The 19,315-nt window shown below is 37.4% G+C and overlaps 1 protein-coding gene across 1 annotated transcript; it reads left to right on the forward strand.

Moving 5' to 3' along the window:
* Positions 1 to 1,552: 1,552 nt before the first annotated feature.
* LOC113305915 lies at positions 1,553 to 4,386 on the forward strand. Its single transcript, XM_026554903.1, has 5 exons — positions 1,553 to 2,261; positions 2,451 to 2,950; positions 3,057 to 3,121; positions 3,205 to 3,883; positions 4,210 to 4,386. Exons 1-5 carry the CDS (start codon positions 1,553 to 1,555, stop codon positions 4,384 to 4,386), a joined length of 2,130 nt encoding a protein of 709 aa, XP_026410688.1.
* Positions 4,387 to 19,315: the final 14,929 nt, after the last annotated feature.

A 19,315-nucleotide genomic window follows, 5' to 3' on the forward strand; every position in this document is an offset into this window, starting at 1 on the left:
AAATCAGGAGGGTTAGCTTTCGGTTACTTTGAGAAATCAAATGTTCAAGTTATTAGTTCATCTCTTAATATGATCCATATAGTCTGTGACGTCACTCCAAGAATTAAGAATTGTTTGATCTCTTTTGTATATGGGTCGTTGAATATTTCTGGTATGCGAGCTCAATGGAATGTTTTAAGTAGCATTACTGATGATATTAACCGTCCCTGGATGTTGTTAGGAGATTTCAACTTTATTATGCATGGTTTCTGAAAAACAAGGAGGTATTGCTGCTAACTCTTTAGTTCCATATTTCATTAGAGCCAAAATGTTTGATCTTAATCTTAATGAAATTTTCTCCTTTGGGAATCCTTTTACCTGGTGTAATAGGAGATTCAGAAACACGAATGAATTGATTTTTGAAAAACTTGATAGAGGGTTTATGAATGATAAGTGGGTTTCTTTGCTTCCTCATACTAGGGTAACGAATCTAGGTAGAATTTATTCGGATCACAGCCCTATCCTTGTGAACTGTTTCCATTTGGAAAAAAAGCTTTATATTCCATACAAATTTTTCAAATGCTGGCAGCTGAGCCCTGAATTTAAAGATGTTTTGTCGAATGCTTGGTCCAAGAGAGTTAAAGGTTCGCCTAGTTTTGTTATGGCGGGTAAACTCTCAAATGTCAAAGATGACCTTCAATATTGGAATGTCAACTCTTTTGGTCACATTAAGAAGACTATTCATAAGATGAACTCTGAAATTGAAAAGCTTCAAGCCATGCCATATACTCCAGCTCTAGGTAATTTCATATTAAATTACTCTAAACAGCTTGACTTCTGGTATGAAATTGAGAATGCTTTTTATAAGCAAAAGTCGAGAATTAACTATTTTTTCCATTATGACAAGAACACCCGGTTCTTTCATAACACTATCAAGCTCAGAAATATGTATAATACTATACATACAGTTCGGGATGAGCAAGGCGATTGGTTAGAGTCCAGAGAACAAGTAGTTTCGCATTTTGAAAGTTTTTTCAAAAAGGTTTTTCAGTCTTCAAATCCTTGTCTTGCTAACATTCATGAAATTCTCAAAGATGTGCATCCCATTGTCTCTGATGAGGTAAATCTCACTCTTGTGGCTATACCAACTACGGAGGAAATTTATGCTACTATCAAGGAAATGAAGCCCTAGAAATCTCCTGGTCTGGACGGTTTTCCGGCAGGGTTTTTCGTGATAACTGGGACATAGTGTCTCTTCAGGTGATTGATCATATCCAAAGTTTCTTTAAAACTAAGTTTTTGTTGCAAATTAAATTACACTTTCATTGCTCTCATTCCTAAGGTAAATAATCCTTCGACTGCGAATGATTATAGACCCATTAGTTTAGCCAACTCTGTTTATAAAATTATTTCGAAGATCTTAACTAACCGGCTCAAACCTTTGTTAAACACTATAATTTCCCCATTCCAGACGGCTTTTGTTTCTAATAGGCAGATACAAGATAACATCATTATCAGTCATGAAATCTTGCACTCCTTTAAAAGAATAAAAAAGAGGGCTAAGAAAAGATATATGGCTATTAAGCTTGATCTGTCGAAAGCTTTCGACAGATTAGAATGGGTTTTTATTATAGAAGTTTTTAGGAAACTTGGATTTTCTGAGGACTGGTGTCAGATTATCTTCCAATGTATTAGCTCGGTTTCTTATTCTGTCCTTATCAATGGTTCTCCGGGAGAGGATTTTGCTCCTTCTAGAGGTATTCGTCAGGGGGATTGTATTTCCACTTATATCTTCATTCTTTGCATGGAGATTCTTTCTCAAATGCTGCTTAAAGCGGAATCTGATAACACGATTCATGGTTTCAGAATTAGGAAAAATAGTCCTTCTATTACTCACTTGTTTTTTGCAGATGACTGCATGTTGTTCTTTAAGGATTCTATAGTTTATGCTCGAAATCTCATGCAGATTCTCAATAAATTTGCCAAAGCGTCAGGGCAAGACATTAATTTCGACAAGTCAGGTTTCTTTACTAGTTCAAATATGCATCATAAACATGTCAAGCTTCTTTCCAGAACTTTAGGGATCAAATATTTGTCTAGTTCTGTAAAATATTTAGGGACTCCATTATTCATCAATAGAGATAGGACTAGAACTTTTCAATTCTTAACTGATAAGTTCTATGCTAGATTGGGAAACATGAAAAAGACAAATCTGAATGTTGCTGGTCGAACAGTTGTTACCAAGCATGTTTTGTCTAGCCTTGCATCTTATCACATGTCATGTTTTCCTTTTCCTAAAAAGCTTACTTCAAAATTTGATTCCATAAAAAGATCATTCTGGTGGTCTAAGGAAAACCCCCGCAAAGCGGCATATTTTCGATCCTGACTTGATATTGGAAAATCTAAAAGTTGTGGAGGTTTGGGCATTCGGAACTCCTTTGCGCTAAATAGGGTTTTTATTTCAAAAATAGCTTGGAGACTTACTCAGTTTCCAGATCACTTAATTTCTGTTTACTTGAAAGATAAATATTTTCCGAATCAAAATCTGCTTGAAATTGATAAAGCAGCTGATTCCTCTTCTTGGATTTGGAAAGGAATAGTTAAAAGTATTAGTTTTCTGAAAATGAACATTGTTATTAAAATAAATAATGGAAGATCAACTAGGATCTGGTCTTCTAACTGGTTGCCGTACTCAGCTGCTCCTCCATTGTCTGCTAGTCTCAATTACCTTAATTACACTTTTGTATATGAACTTATTGATCAGCAGCAAGGTTCTTGGAATGTTGGTTTTCTGCATAACCTTTTCTGCCCTGAAGATGTAGTTAAAATAAGCACTATTCGTCTGAATTTACTCTGTCAAGATAAAATCAAATGGACTCATACTAAGGATGGAAATTTTATTATTAAATCTTCATATAAAGTTTATACTAATGATTATTGTTCTGCTGAGGACTCTGCTTTCTGGGAAAAGGTTTGATCAATTAACTGTCTCCCCAAGATTAGGTATTTTATGTGGAAGGTGTTTGCTCACATGTTGCCTGTTAATTTTACAATGCATGCTTATAATAACTCTATAGATTTTACTTGTCCTCTCTTCAAGAATGACTGTGAGACAGTTCTTCATCTCTTCTTTCTCTTCCCTGTAGTCTCTCACATTTGGTTTGCTTTCTCTCTGCAACGTTTAATTTCTACTGATTTTTTGTGGCCTGAAGATTACTTTCTTAGATGGTTTGACATTAGAATTGGTCCTTCTCCTTTTCCTGTGGGATGGACTAGCATTGGGTCAATTGTTATGTGGTGCATTTGGAAGCTGAGATGTGAAGTAGTATTTCAAAATGTTGCCATTAATTTTGATAAAGTCATTCGTAATAGTAGAAGAATGATAACCACTTATATAAATCCTCCTACTGAGATAATTTGCAGGAAGGATGTTAGAACTCCTAGAACTGATGTTAGACATATTTTCTTCTTGGATGGTTCTTTTAAAAAATTTAATATGGGAGTTGGTCTGATTCTTTGTGATGTTACAGGAAGAATAGAATGCTCTCGTTCGGATTTTGGGCTAGTTCAGGATGCAGTTTCTGCGGAAGCTACTGCATTAGTTTTGGCGATTTCCTGGGTCAGGGAATTGAACTTGTCCAAAGTTCTCTTAGTTAGTGACTGCCTTCAAGTGGTTGATTTTTTGAATGGAGATTGTTGCTCGGCTGGATGGAGATGTGGGGATCTTCTTGCTGAATGTAGAAGTTTTATGTCTAGAAGTGGTGTCTGTAGGCTTGTTTATATTAGGCGTGTTAAAAATAAATTGGCTGATCGGCTTGCACGCCGTGCCAGACGGTTGTATCTTAAAGATTCGTGGTCTTCTCTTCCACCTTTTATGAACTGTTATGACAGGGATGAAAACATTGTGAAAGCTTGTAATTTCCTTCTTTGTTGAATGAAATATTTGTTTCTTAGCAAAAAAAAAACTGGATGTTTAACACTAACAAGAAAATGATTTATCTCTAGTATTACTTGTTCTACAACTCATATGATCGGTACCATATACATATTACAGACACCATTTTTGTTGAAAAAATCAAAATCAAAATGCCAAGACTTCGTAAAACAAATTCACACCAAAAATATATGAACCCTATGTAATTTTTCCTTGATTAAAATTATTGATTCAATCAAAATCAGCAACCTAACTTTTCTAATTTTTCCTGTAATTTTTTTTTTGGATCTGTAAAGTATCGACCTCTTTCCTTACCCATAAACCAGCACCAAGGTCTCTTCAATTTCACTTCTCAATCAATAAACAGAGAGTTCACAATACAAATCACCACTTATCCAAAGTTAGATGTTGGTGGTGGTAGTGATGGTGATGGTGTTGGAGGTGTTGCTGTTGGTGCGGGTGGTGGTGACTAAGATGGTGACATTGGAGGCGTTGGTGTTGTGTGGTGGTGTTCTTGCTGCTGGTGTTGATCATGGTGTTGGCGGAGGAATCGAATAGAGATATTACGATTGAGTTGACAAGAAGAAACTGAAGAGGGAGGTTACGATGGTGTTGGGCATAATGATAACTTAGCTATTAGATATTTATTTCAAACTTGGGCCGAACGCCCACGGTGGCTATATGAACCATAAATTTGAATATATGCCTATTTGAAAGATTGGCATAGTTTGTTTGTCTTTTAGACTCAGGAATTCAAATTTAGGGCCCTTCTAACCAAAAAACTGGTTCTTTAGATGTCAAGGAATGATTTTTTAGGGACCATGGTTTTTTTGAGGGGACCACGGTTTTATTAAGCCTCCCTCCCTATAGTTATAAGGGGTGTCCTAAAGCGTTGAAATGACTAACCTACCCTTAACCTAATTTAATATAAAACCAACCTAATAACCACCTACATATATATAACCACCACCTCCTCCCACCACCACCGCCCACCACCGCCGATTACCACCACCACCACCACCACCTCCTACGATTATCACCACCATCAACCACCGATTACCACCACCACCTCCTCCCACCACCGCCGATTATCACCACCACCAACCACTGATTACCACCACCACCTCCGATTACCACCACCACCAACCACCACCACCTCTCTCTATATATAGCTTAATTTAAAAACATTAGCAAAGATATTCTCACAAACCCATTATTTGTCATTTGTTTTTGGTTGAATAAATGAGAAGTAATCATCAAAATGAGTTGAAAATGGAAGTTGCAGAGAGGTTTAATGGAGGGATTTTTTTCATAGAAAAGTTCCGTTACATCGCAAAACGTTAGGTTTCGTCGCAAAAAGTTAGGTTATCACGAATTAATTTTTCTTAACCGAACTCCGCAGAAAATACTTTTAACCGAACTCCTTGTTTTAGAACAACGCAAGTCCATAAGTTCGGTTCCTTCGCCAAATAAGGATATCATTGAACTTTAGTTTACGAAAATAATGAGAAGTCCAAAAGTTCGGTTCGTTCGCAAAAATGTTAAGTTTTCTTTGTAACCGAATTCTACCTTTGAAACTTCGTAACCTAACTCTACCTAATTCGCCAAGAAATAAATTTCGTAGTAACCGAACATTTGCCTAATTGCATATATGCATATATATGCCCAGTTCGGTTGATTCGCAAAATATGTTGAAGTTTGCGAACCAACTGAACTTCTAATACTAGGTTACTTTTAACCTGCAGTTCGGTTGGGAACTTGGTTGCTTTGAAGTTTGCGAACTAACCGAACATACCTCTGTAAATCTTATTACTAAAGTTTGGCTACCTGCGTGTTTGAAGAAAGAAACCGAACTCTGTGTTCAGTTATATGTTCTTGACATTTATTAACCGAACTCCGTGTTCGGTTACCGGTTCTTCACACTTGGTAACCGAACTACCTGAACCTAGCAGGAATTTTTTATAAAAATTTACAGTTTTATGAATATTTGGACCAATTCAACCACCATTATCTAAGTTTGAAGTATACTTGGATACCCAAATACTCTTACTCTGGTTGTGGTTGGTAAAATCTATCATTTTCATGTTGAGATTGAGTTTGTGGAAGAATACATTCACCATCTAAGAAATAACTCATATCTAGATCATTGTGAAGATTAACAAATACTCTAGGAGAGGATGGAGATGAAGAATCAGATGAGCTATCATCACTTGAATACTCAAGCTTAGTGAATTGGAAAAAAAAATATTTTCCATGTTTTTCTTCTTCATCTTCTCTAATTTTACTCTCTCAATAATTCTACTTCTTTAGCTTAATCATTTCACTAATGATTTCTCTAATCATTATCCAAAATTAATCAAGAAGGTAGTTTAAGTATTAATACAAATATCTAGATAAGGGGTGACCTAGATTTACTTCTAAATGTCTTACTAAAAATAGAACCATGGTCCCATAAAAAAACCATGGTCCCCGAAAAATCATTCATGTCAAGGAATTTGGAAGGTGAAGTTCTTCGGCCATATAACTTTGCTTTTAACTAGGTTGGTCTTGTTTGGTTATAACTATTTGGTTCTCTTACCTTCATGTTCGTAAGCCGCATTATTGGGCTTGTTTTTGGACCTTGAGGAGTGCCCTTTTCCTCTAAACTTTAAAGGACCTAAAGGTGCATAGTTTTACGGCCTTTGTTCATGAGTTGTGATGGCTACTCTATGTAAGTAGCATAAGTTGCGCTGGTCTGTGAGCTGCTTGGAAAGGTGGAAACACTTTTTCACACCTTGTTTGTAACGATCATCTCTGGACTAATATAATTTTTCTTACTGATAAAAAAAATGAAGTAATGCTATATAAAGTTTTAACTCGCAAAGATATAGTATAATCAACTAAGTTCTGCAACATAGATCACAAAAGTCACTTCCACACCCAACTCGCTAAGTACAAGCAGAGGCAGCAATAATTTATTATCTCGTAGAACTAAATAAAATACATACATTACTAATCCAAAGATCATAACTAACTAGACTGCGTATAAGTAGAAGCTTAAATATGAAGCCAATTAAAATCTAAGAGAGCTGAATGGCCGTGTCATAAGCAACCCCTGCTTTCCAAGCACTTGGGATAGCATTGCTGACTTGTACCCACTTTTGTCCATCCGCTCCGCTTACTTGGAACCTTACATTGATGGCACCCTTTGGAGGGCTCGTAATGTCCCAAACTCCTCCGTAGGCTTTACGCATGCCTCGCCATTCCTTGCAATCTTCCTGCACAATCATAACATGTTCGTTAACTGGATACAAAGCCGTGAACAATTTTAATTCCGTGTAATCAAAAGTTGCAAATGTTGCCAAATATACCTGCCATAGTTCTACAGCAGTGATGTCGCTTTGTCCAGCTTGTAAATAACTATTAGGGCCAAATATTCGCAAAACCTGCTGTGTTCATGGACCTTAAACATCAGGTTGTACCCTGGGTACTGGCATGAAACCCTGCAAATGATTGAATAAGTAAGAAACATATAATTGTTGGAGAAAATGAGTTTTAATTAAAAGATTTTATGGTCTTGGTATGGTTTGATCTAATGACCTAAGGGTCTAAGGATACTCACTCATTTTTGGGTGAATGAAGTGGAACCTTTAGTCCCACATTGTGGAAAACTAAAGAGGAGCTCCACTATATAATCATACACTTATGTATGAATTGTAAAACGTGGGTGGAGCGGGTGAGCAAAAATACATATTTTGACCCATGCGATATGCGCGTATACCATGCACCAAGTCCCTTTTTTCCTACACGGATTTATTTTTGGGAGAATTTTTTCTTTAAGAATTCAATTCCAAAATTATTTTTTAAGAGTTTTATTTGTGGGAAATTCCTTTTACGAGTTTTACTTGTTTTTGAAGAAAACAAAAACCTAACTTGATTTGCAAGTATCTCATCCTATAAATATGACTCGAAATTCTGTTTTAAAAACACACACAAGCAGCGACTATCTCTAGGTCAACTTTTCTTCTTCTTCTTATATTTTGTGCGGCGTTTTACTTCCATCCTTGTTGCTGAGTTCAAGAGTGGGTAACTTGCGTTGTGCTAACTCAAGTTATATCGGGCAGTCTTATCCTGGACACATCTTCGCACGTTGGGGTTTAGCATTACTTCAGAGTATACCCGCGAACTAATGTGTTAAGAACAGCTTGTTGAACCTGTGATTCTGCCCTCATCAATTTGTTCGTGGTAGAGTTGTTTGATACTGTTCTTTATATTTATTGTTTCATACATCTGACGTTTCTTCTATTGTTGCAAGATTCCAACAATCTTAACACATTATTATTCCTTGTAACAATGGGAAAGAACGATGTTGAAAGACCACAGAAGTTTAACGGAAAGGATTTCAAGAGATGGAAATCCAAGATGCTATTTTATCTAAGTCATCATGAACTGGATTATGTACTTGTTCCACATGCTGAATTGATGAATGTTGAAGGCTTAACTGAGGAGGCGATCGAGTATAACAAGAGGTGTAATTTTCTGGCGAAAAATCATATCATGAATGGTTTGGAATATGCGATATATGATTTTTACAATGCTAAAGAAAATTTCAGTGCTTATGATTTGTGGACTGCGTTAGAAGCAAAGTATCAAGCGGAGACTGCAGGGAGCAAGAAATTTCTGGTGACGAAGTTTATGGACTTCAAGATGACGAATGATAAACCTGTTGTTGATCAATTTCTCGAATTTCAACAGATCATTAATGAGATTCTTGCTGAAGGTATGGTCATTGATGAGACGTTTCAAGTATCTGCGGTAATTGAGAAGTTACCATCTTCTTGGTCTGAATACAAGAAAAAGCTAAGACATGAAACTGGCGAGATCAACATGGTTGAATTGGGAAAAAAAATTCAAGTGGACGAGATGTTGTGCACCAAGGATAAGAACGTGTCTTCTGCAAGGGACATGAGTAACAAAGCTCATATGACTGAACACAGATCTTCCAAAGCTGGAAAAGGTGAGAGTAACAATCGTAACTCTAAGCGTGGTCCTCCCAAGAAAGGTATGTTTCGAAAACCAGAGTCTAGCATTACTAAAATTAAGGGTGCTTGTTATGCGTGTGGAGTTACTGGACATATGGCAGTTCACTGTAGACATCGTAAGGACAAAAAGGATAGTGCTAACTTGGTTGAAAAGAACAACGAGTTTTCTGCAGTAGTGTCTGAAGTTAATTTGGTGACCAATGTGATGGACTGGTGGGTAGACTCTGGAGCTACCAAGCATGTTTGTGGGAACAGAGACCTGTTCACCTCCTACCAGAGGGTAGGGGAAGGCGAGAAACTCTATATGGGTAACTCATCTGCATCAGAGGTTGCAGGAAAAGGAAAGGTCGGTCTGAAGCTCACATCTGGCAAGACTCTCACATTGAATGAAGTTCTTCATGTTCCAGACATCTGCAAAAATCTTGTTTCTTGTTCTGTTTTAGATGATAAGGGTTTTAAAGTTTCAATTGAGTCTGGAAAACTTATAGTAACTAAGGGCAATGATTATGTGGGTAAGGGTTATAAGACTGGAGGTCTTTACAAACTTAATGTAACCTGTCCTGAAGTGAAATTGAATGATTCTTCTGCTTACATGTGTGTGTCATCGAATGTTTGGCATGGTAGACTTGGTCATGTAAATTACAAATCAATGCATAAACTGGCTAGCGTAGGCTGCATACCCAAATTCACTTTGGATAAAAGTTATAAGTGTGAGATTTGCGTAGAATCTAAGCATGCTAAGAAATCATTCAGGAAGAATGTCCAGAGAAACACTAAACCCTTAGAATCATTCAGACGTAGTTGACATGAAGTCAGTTCAAACTAGAGGTGGTAAGAAATGGTTTGTCACTTTTATAGATGATTGTACGAGGTACTGTCAGGTTTATTTGCTTAGAGGGAAGGACAATGCCTTAGAAGCCTTTAAGATATATAAACGTGAAGTTGAAAACCAATTGAATGCTACCATTAAAACTTTTAGGTCTGACCGTGGTGGTGAGTATCTAATTCCTATTGGAGATTTCTGTGAAGAACATGGGATAATACATGAAACTACAGCCCCTTATTCACCTCAATCCAATGGTGTAGCTGAACGAAAAACCGTACCCTTAAGGATATGATGAATGCCATGTTGATTAGTTCAGGATTACCTTCGAATTTGTGGGGGGAGGCTATCCTCTCAGCCAATTACATCCTGAAGAGTACCCTTTAAAGGATCAGATAAAAGTCCATATGAGTTATGGAAAGTAAACAACCTCTTATGATTACTTCAAAGTGTGGGGGTGCTTGGCAAAGGTGGCCATCCCTCCTCCTAAGACAAATAAGATAGGACCCAAAACCGTTGATTGTGTTTTTATAGGGTATCCTGAGCATTCTAGTGCTCATAGGTTTATGGTTGTGAGTTCTGAAATTTCTGACATAGGGTTGAATACTATCATGGAGTCTAGGGATGCTGAGTTTTTGAGAATGTTTTTCCTATGAAACGTGATTCTCGAAAGATTGATGATCCCCTAGAATTCCTCAACAGTCAGTCATTACCTTTAGAGGAAGATGAACCAGAAATAGAACCTAGAAGAGGTAAAAGGGTTAAAACTAAAAACCTATCCTGGTTGCATTACATACCTAGCCGAGTCTGATCCTCAGACTTACAGAAGCCATGACTTGTCCTGAAGCTCCGTGGTGGAAAGAAGCTTCAATTAGTGAAATGGATTCCATTCGAGAAAACGGTACTTTTGAACTTGTAGATTTACCTCCAGGGTAAGGCCATAGGTTGTAAATGGATTTTCAAGAGAAAACGTAATATAAATGGAACTATTGAAAAATACAAGGCTAGGTTGGTAGCGAAAGGATAAACAGATAGAAGGTATAGATTCTTTGATACATATTCACCAGTAAGTAGAATTAGCTCCATTAGGATGTTAATTGCTATAGCTTCTGTCCATAACCTACAGATACATCAAATGGATGTAAAGACAGCGTTTTAATGGTGAATTAGATGAAGAAATTTATATGGAACAACCCGAAGGATTTGTAGTTAAAGGTTGTGAGAAGAAGGTTTGTAAACTGAAGAAATCTTTGTATGGATTGAAACAAGCACCTAAACAGTGGCATGAGAAATTTGATCATGTGATGATTTCTAGTGGTTTTAGAATTAATGAATCTGATAAGTGTGTTTATACTAAACTTGTCAAGGATGCCTGTGTGATTGTATGCTTGTATGTTGATGATATGCTTATACTAGGTACAAACATGGATGTTATTAATCCACTAAGAAAATGTTGAATGAGAACTTTGACATGAAAGACTTAGGCCCCGCTGATGTCATATTAGGGATGAAGATTAGAAAAACTTCTAATGGCTATAGTCTGAGTCAGTCTCATTATGTTGAATCCATACTTAAGAAATATAATCAGTTTGACTGTAAACCTGTTTGCACTCCATATGATTCTTCTTGCAAACTCATGAAGAATAAGGGTGTAGGTGTTAACCAACTTGAATACTCAAGAGTCATAGGAAGTCTGATGTATTTGATGAATTGTGAGACCAGACATTGCTTATGCTGTGAGTAGGTTAAGCAGGTATACTTGTAATCCAGGGCAGAAACATTGGGATGCACTTAATAGAGTGCTAAAGTACTTGAAGTACACAATGACCTTTTGTTTGAATTACGAAGGGTATCCGGCCGTCCTTGAGGGATTTTGCGATGCGAACTGGATAGCAGACTCAGAGGAGTCTAAGTCTACGAGTGGATATGTATTCACTCTAGCAGGTGCGTCTGTATCTTGGAAGAGTTCCAAACAGACATGTATAGCTCGCTCAACTATGGAGTCGGAGTTTATTGCGTTAGATAAAGCAGGAGAGGAGGCCGAATGGCTAAGAAACTTTTTAGAAGATATTCCTCTCTGGCATAGGCCTGTGCCAGCTATATCTATACATTGTGACAGCAAATCTGCAATAGGTAGAGCTAAAAATAGCTTCTACAATGGAAAGTCTATACATATGCGTAGAAGACATGATTCTTTGAAATTACTAATCTCAACAGGCGTTATTTCCATAGATTGGACAAGGTCCAAGGAGAATATCGCGGACCCTTTGACGAAAGGCTTGTCCAAGGAGATAGTTAGTAAAGCATCGAAGGGGATGGGCTTAGGCTCAAATAATTAAACTTGCCATGAAGGATACTCAACCTTGCTGACTGGAGATTCCAAGATCAAGGTTTCGAATGAGACAACTAATTTGTGGTAGTTAAAGGTAAACACTATCAGATAATTTTATTATGTCCCTTCCCTATGGTGTTGATGTGATAGTGTGACTGCATGTGGAGGATGACTTTTAATTAAGTCTTAATGAGTTCTATAGTTTCAATTTAAGATTGAAGTGGGGTGTAGCAGTAAGCACTCTTGATGGAACTCACCTATCTGAATGAGGAAGTGGGTCGCTTCCTATGAGAATGGAGCCAATTCTTTAGAGCATTCTGAGAAACAGGATATGTCCAGGGCCAAAATGGACAAAACGGCACGAACTTAGCAACACTTGGAGGATATCATGCGTGGATATTATTTGAACTACACCAAACGCTAGCAGTTCAAGATCGCGTTCACTGTCTAGTAGTTCCGGTAACTTCTCACTAAGCAAGGTTCAAGACCTCATGGACACCTTTGCCTAAATGGTATTTTCCTTACTCTGATTTTTTCGTTTTCCGATATTTCATTCATGTGGGGGATTGTTGGAGAAAATGAGTTTTAATTAAAAGATTTTATGGTCTTGGTATGGTTTGATCTAATGACCTAAGGGTCTAAGGATACTCACTCATTTTTGGGTGAATGAAGTGGAACCTTTAGTCCCACATTGTGGAAAACTAAAGAGGAGCTCCACTATATATCATACACTTATGTATGAATTGTAAAACGTGGGTGGAGCGGGTGGGCAAAAATACATATTTTGACCCATGCGATATCGCGTATACCATGCACCAAGTCCCTTTCCTATTCGGATTTACTTTTTGGAGAATTTTTTCTTTAGGAATTTAATTCCAAAATTATTTTTTAAGAGTTTTATTTGTGGGAAATTCCTTTTACGAGTTTTACTTGTTTTTGAAGAAAACAAAAAAAACCTAACTTGATTTGCAAGTATCTCATCCTATAAATATGACTCGAAATTCTGTTTTTAAAACACAAGCAGCGACTATCTCTAGGTCTACTTTTCTTCTTCTTCTTATATTTTTGCGGCGTTTTGCTTCCATCCCTGTTGCTGAGTTCAAGAGTGGGTAACTTGCGTTGTGCTAACTCAAGTTATATCGGGCAGTCTTATCCTGGACACATCTTCGCACGTTGGGGTTTAGCATTACTTCAGAGTATACCCGCGAACTAATGTGTTAAGGACAGCTTGTTGAACCTGTGATTCTGCCCTCATCAATTTGTTCGTGGTAGAGTTGTTTGATACTGTTCTTTATATTATTGTTTGATACATCTGACGTTTCTTCTTTTGCAAGATTCCAACAATCTTAACACATTATTTTCCTTGTAACAATGGGAAAGAACGATGTTGAAAGACCACAGAAGTTTAACGGAAAGGATTTCAAGAGATGGCAATCCAAGATGCTATTTTATCTAAGCCATCATGAACTGGATTATGTACTTGTTCCACATGCTGAATTGATGAATGCTGAAGGTTTAACTGAGGAGGCGATCGAGTATAACAAGAGGTGTAATTTTCTGGCGAAAAATCATATCATGAATGGTTTGGAAGATGCGATGTATGATTTTTACAATGCTAAAGAAAATTTCAGTGCTTATGATTTGTGGACTGCGTTAGAAGCAAAGTATCAAGCGGAGACTGCAGGGAGCAAGAAATTTCTGGTGGCGAAGTTTATGGACTTCAAGATGAAAGATGATAACCTGTTGTTGATCAATTTCTCGAATTTCAACAGATCATTAATGAGATTCTTGCTGAAGGTATGGTCATTGATGAGACGTTTCAAGTATCTGCGGTAATTGAGAAGTTACCATCTTCTTGGTCTGAATACAAGAAAAAGCTAAGACATGAAACTGGCGAGATCAACATGGTTGAATTAGGAAAAAAATTCAAGTGGAAGAGATGTGTGCACCAAGGATAAGAACGTGTCTTCTGCAAGGGACATGAGTAACAAAGCTCATATGACTGAACACAGATCTTCCAAAGCTGGAAAAGGTGAGAGTAACAATCGTAACTCTAAGCGTGGTCCTCCCAAGAAAGGTATGTTTCGAAAACCAGAGTCTAGCATTACTAAAATTAAGGGTGCTTGTTATGCGTGTGGAGTTACTGGCATATGGCAGTTCACTGTAGACATCGTAAGGACAAAAAGGATAGTGCTAACTTGGTTGAAAAGAACAAGGACGAGTTTTCTGCAGTAGTGTCTGAAGTTAATTTGGTGACCAATGTGATGGACTGGTGGGTAGACTCTGGAGCTACCAAGCATGTTTGTGGGAACAGAGACCTGTTCACCTCCTACCAGAGGGTAGGGGAAGGCGAGAAACTCTATATGGGTAACTCATCTGCATCAGAGGTTGCAGGAAAAGGAAAGGTCGGTCTGAAGCTCACATCTGGCAAGACTCTCACATTGAATGAAGTTCTTCATGTTCCAGACATCTGCAAAAATCTTGTTTCTTGTTCTGTTTTAGATGATAAGGGTTTTAAAGTTTCAATTGAGTCTGGAAAACTTATAGTAACTAAGGGCAATGATTATGTGGGTAAGGGTTATAAGACTGGGGTCTTTACAAACTTAATGTAACCTGTCCTGAAGTGAAATTGAATGATTCTTCTGCTTACATGTGTGTGTCATCGAATGTTTGGCATGGTAGACTTGGTCATGTAAATTACAAATCAATGCATAAACTGGCTAGCGTAGGCTGCATACCTAAATTCACTTTAGATAAAAGTCATAAGTGTGAGATTTGCGTAGAATCTAAGCATGCTAAGAAATCATTCAGTAAGAATGTCCAGAGAAACACTAAACCCTTAGAGTTAATCCATTCAGACCTAGTTGACATGAAGTCAGTTCAAACTTGTAAATAACTATTAGGGCCAAATATTCGCAAAACCTGCTGTGTTCATGGACCTTAAACATCAGGTTGTACCCTGGGTACTGGCATGAAACCCTGCAAATGATCGAATAAGTAAGAAACATATAATTGTTGGAGAAAATGAGTTTTAATTAAAAGATTTTATGGTCTTGGTATGGTTTGATCTAATGACCTAAGGGTCTAAGGATACTCACTCATTTTTGGGTGAATGAAGTGGAACCTTTAGTCCCACATTGTGGAAAACTAAAGAGGAGCTCCACTATATAATCATACACTTATGTATGAATTGTAAAACGTGGGTGGAGCGGGTGAGCAAAAATACATATTTTGACCCATGCGATATGCGCGTATACCATGCACCAAGTCCCTTTCCTACACGGATTTATTTTTGGGAGAATTTTTTCTTTAGGAATTTAATTCCAAAATTATTTTTTAAGAGTTTTATTTGTGGGAAATTCCTTTTACGAGTTTTACTTGTTTTTGAAGAAAACAAAAACCTAACTTGATTTGCAAGTATCTCATCCTATAAATATGACTCGAAATTCTGTTTTAAAAACACACACAAGCAGCGACTATCTCTAGGTCAACTTTTCTTCTTCTTCTTATATTTTGTGCGGCGTTTTACTTCCATCCATGTTGCTGAGTTCAAGAGTGGGTAACTTGCGTTGTGCTAACTCAAGTTATATCGGGCAGTCTTATCCTGGACACATCTTCGCACGTTGGGGTTTAGCAGTACTTCAGAGTATACCCGCGAACTAATGTGTTAAGGACAGCTTGTTGAACCTGTGATTCTTCCCTCATCAATTTGTTCCTGGTAGAGTTGTTTGATACTGTTCTTTATATTTATTGTTTGATACATCTGACGTTTCTTCTTTTGTTGCAAGATTCCAACAATCTTAACACATTATTATTCCTTGTAACAATGAGAAAGAACGATGTTGAAAGACCACAGAAGTTTAACGGAAAGGATTTCAAGAGATGGCAATCCAGGATGCTATTTTATCTAAGCCATCATGAACTGGATTATGTACTTGTTCAACATGCTGAATTGATGAATGCTGAAGGCTTAACTGAGGAGGCGATCGAGTATAACAAGAGGTGTAATTTTCTGGCAAAAAATCATATCATGAATGGTTTGGAAGATGGGATGTATGATTTTTACAATGCTAAAGAAAATTTCAGTGCTTATGATTTGTGGACTGCGTTAGAAGCAAAGTATCAAGCGGAGACTGCAGGGAGCAAGAAATTTTTGGTGGCGAAGTTTATGGACTTCAAGATGACGAATGATAAACCTGTTGTTGATCAATTTCTTGAATTTCAACAGATCATTAATGAGATTCTTGTTGAAGGTATGGTCATTGATGAGACGTTTCAAGTATCTGCGGTAATTGAGAAGTTACCATCTTCTTGGTCTGAATACAAGAAAAAGCTAAGACATGAAACTGGCGAGATCAACATGGTTGAATTAGGAAAGAAAATTCAAGTGGAAGAGATGATGTGCACCAAGGATAAGAACGTGTCTTCTGCAAGGGACATGAGTAACAAAGCTCATATGACTGAACACAGATCTTCCAAAGCTGGAAAAGGTGAGAGTAACAATCGTAACTCTAAGCGTGGTCCTCCCAAGAAAGGTATGTTTCTAAAACCAGAGTCTAGCATTACTAAAATTAAGGATGCTTGTTATGCGTGTGGAGTTACTGGCCATATGGCAGTTCACTGTAGATATCGTAAGGACAAAAAGGATAGTGCTAACTTGGTTGAAAAGAACAATGACGAGTTTTATGCAGTAGTGTCTGAAGTTAATTTGGTGACCAATGTGATGGACTGGTGGGTAGACTCTGGATCTACCAAGCATGTTTGTGGGAACAGAGATATGTTCACCTCCTACCAGAGGGTTAGGAGAAGGCGAGAAACTCTATATGGGTAACTCATCTGCATCAGAGGTTGCAGGAAAAGGAAAGGTCGGTCTGAAACTCACATCTGGAAAGACTCTCACATTGAATGAAGTTCTTCATGTTCCAGACATCTGCAAAAATATTGTTTCTTGTTCTATTTTAGATGATAAGGGTTTTAAAGTTTCAATTGAGTCTGGAAAACTTATAGTAACTAAGGGCAATGATTATGTGGGCAAGGGTTATAAGACTGGGGGTCTTTATAAACTTAATGTAACCTGTCCTGAAGTGAAATTGAATGACTCTTCTTGTTACATGTGTGTGTCATCGAATGTTTGGCATGGTAGACTTGGTCATGTAAATTACAAATCAATGCATAAACTGGCTAGCGTAGGCTGCATACCTAAATTCACTTTAGATAAAAGTCATAAGTGTGATATTTGCGTAGAATCTAAGCATGCTAAGAAATCATTCAGTAAGAATGTCCAGAGAAACACTAAACCCTTAGAGTTAATCCATTCAGACCTAGTTGACATGAAGTCAGTTCAAACTTGTAAATAACTATTAGGGCCAAATATTCGCAAAACCTGCTGTGTTCATGGACCTTAAACATCAGGTTGTACCCTGGGTACTGGCATGAAACCCTGCAAATGATCGAATAAGTAAGAAACATATAATTGTTGGAGAAAATGAGTTTTAATTAAAAGATTTTATGGTCTTGGTATGGTTTGATCTAATGACCTAAGGGTCTAAGGATACTCACTCATTTTTGGGTGAATGAAGTGGAACCTTTAGTCCCACATTGTGGAAAACTAAAGAGGAGCTCCACTATATAATCATACACTTATGTATGAATTGTAAAACGTGGGTGGAGCGGGTGAGCAAAAATACATATTTTGACCCATGCGATATGCGCGTATACCATGCACCAAGTCCCTTTCCTACACGGATTTATTTTTGGGAGAATTTTTTCTTTAGGAATTTAATTTCAAAATTATTTTTTAAGAGTTTTATTTGTGGGAAATTCCTTTTACGAGTTTTACTTGTTTTTGAAGAAAACAAAAACCTAACTTGATTTGCAAGTATCTCATCCTATAAATATGACTCGAAATTCTGTTTTAAAAACACACACAAGCAGCGACTATCTTTAGGTCAACTTTTCTTTTTCTTCTTATATTTTGTGCGGCGTTTTACTTCCATCCCTGTTGCTGAGTTCAAGAGTGGGTAACTTGCGTTGTGCTAACTCAAGTTATATCGGGCAGTCTTATCCTGGACACATCTTCGCACGTTGGGGTTTAGCATTACTTCAGAGTATACCCGCGAACTAATGTGCTAAGGACAGCTTGTTGAACCTGTGATTCTGACCTCATCAATTTGTTCGTGGTAGAGTTGTTTGATACTGTTCTTTATATTTATTGTTTGATACATCTGACGTTTCTTCTATTGTTGCAATATTCCAACAATAATTTCATGTCATCTAAACCTCAGGTAAATAAAAATTACCTTTTATATTCTATGTCAACCACACCATAAGCCATCAGATGTTGTGCCATATTAGGACTAGCCAACTGGGTGAAGCCTCGAGGGCTAAGAATGAAGTCAGTATGATCACCCTCACCGTGATCGGTGACTACAATCGTCATACCGGCCGTGGTGCATAGCTGCGGTATGGTGCATCTTACCTAATTCATTTGTAAAAGAAACAATTTGAAGCTGATTATATCGTATTTCGATTTGGATCCGACTGTTTGATCCCCCAGTCCCCAGCCAGGGATGTTCAAGTTAATACAGTACCTGATAACAAGCACCACAGCGGCTGCCGTTTCTGTACAAGTTAGATAATATTTTAAGAGACAAGCGAGACAGTATGTGTTTTACAAATCCTATGGGTTAGAAAATCAGTCTTTCGCAATTGTTACTACATCAAAATTTGGAGCGAAAATGGAAGTATAGGCCGAGTAACTATTTTTCAAAATTTTGCGGTAATTTAGTTCATGCATACACTAACTACTAAGGGGTAAAAAGATGAAACAGAGAGTGAGATGATCACGTACTTGGAGTTCCTAAGCAATCAGGGCTACCATAATAAGTTGCCCTAGAACAAGTGAAGGTATCTTGGGAGATACACGGTGAAGGTAAAAGTATCATCATCACTATAGTAATAAACAAAACGAAGGAAGCGAAAGTAAAACTAATTGGCTGAGCCATGGCTAGTGGACGGTGAATGTGATGAGCTAATTATAGAAACAATGAAGACGTAAGAGATGGATAGCTTGAGAGAATTAAGAGAGGAATGGTGTGAGGAAGAGAAGACATGACAAAACCCATATTTATAAGTGACAGAAAAAGAGGGATGGAAGTGATGACTGATGAGTATGAGTATGATACATTGATACCTACCAACCTTTTCTTCCACTAAGGTTTGATTCC

Source organism: Papaver somniferum, chromosome 8 (genome assembly GCF_003573695.1).
Source record: "Papaver somniferum cultivar HN1 chromosome 8, ASM357369v1, whole genome shotgun sequence".
Lineage (NCBI taxonomy): Eukaryota > Viridiplantae > Streptophyta > Magnoliopsida > Ranunculales > Papaveraceae > Papaver > Papaver somniferum.

Excerpts from the sequence above, each read along its gene's own strand:
- LOC113305915 (XM_026554903.1), top strand. The coding sequence starts at position 1,553 with ATGGCTATTAAGCTTGATCTGTCGAAAGCTTTCGACAGATTAGAATGG. Across the intron at positions 2,951-3,056 it reads ACTCTGCTTTCTGGGAAAAG|ATTTTACTTGTCCTCTCTTC; the intron begins GTTTGATCAATT and ends ATAACTCTATAG. Across the intron at positions 3,122-3,204 it reads ATCTCTTCTTTCTCTTCCCT|ATGGTTTGACATTAGAATTG; the intron begins GTAGTCTCTCAC and ends TTACTTTCTTAG.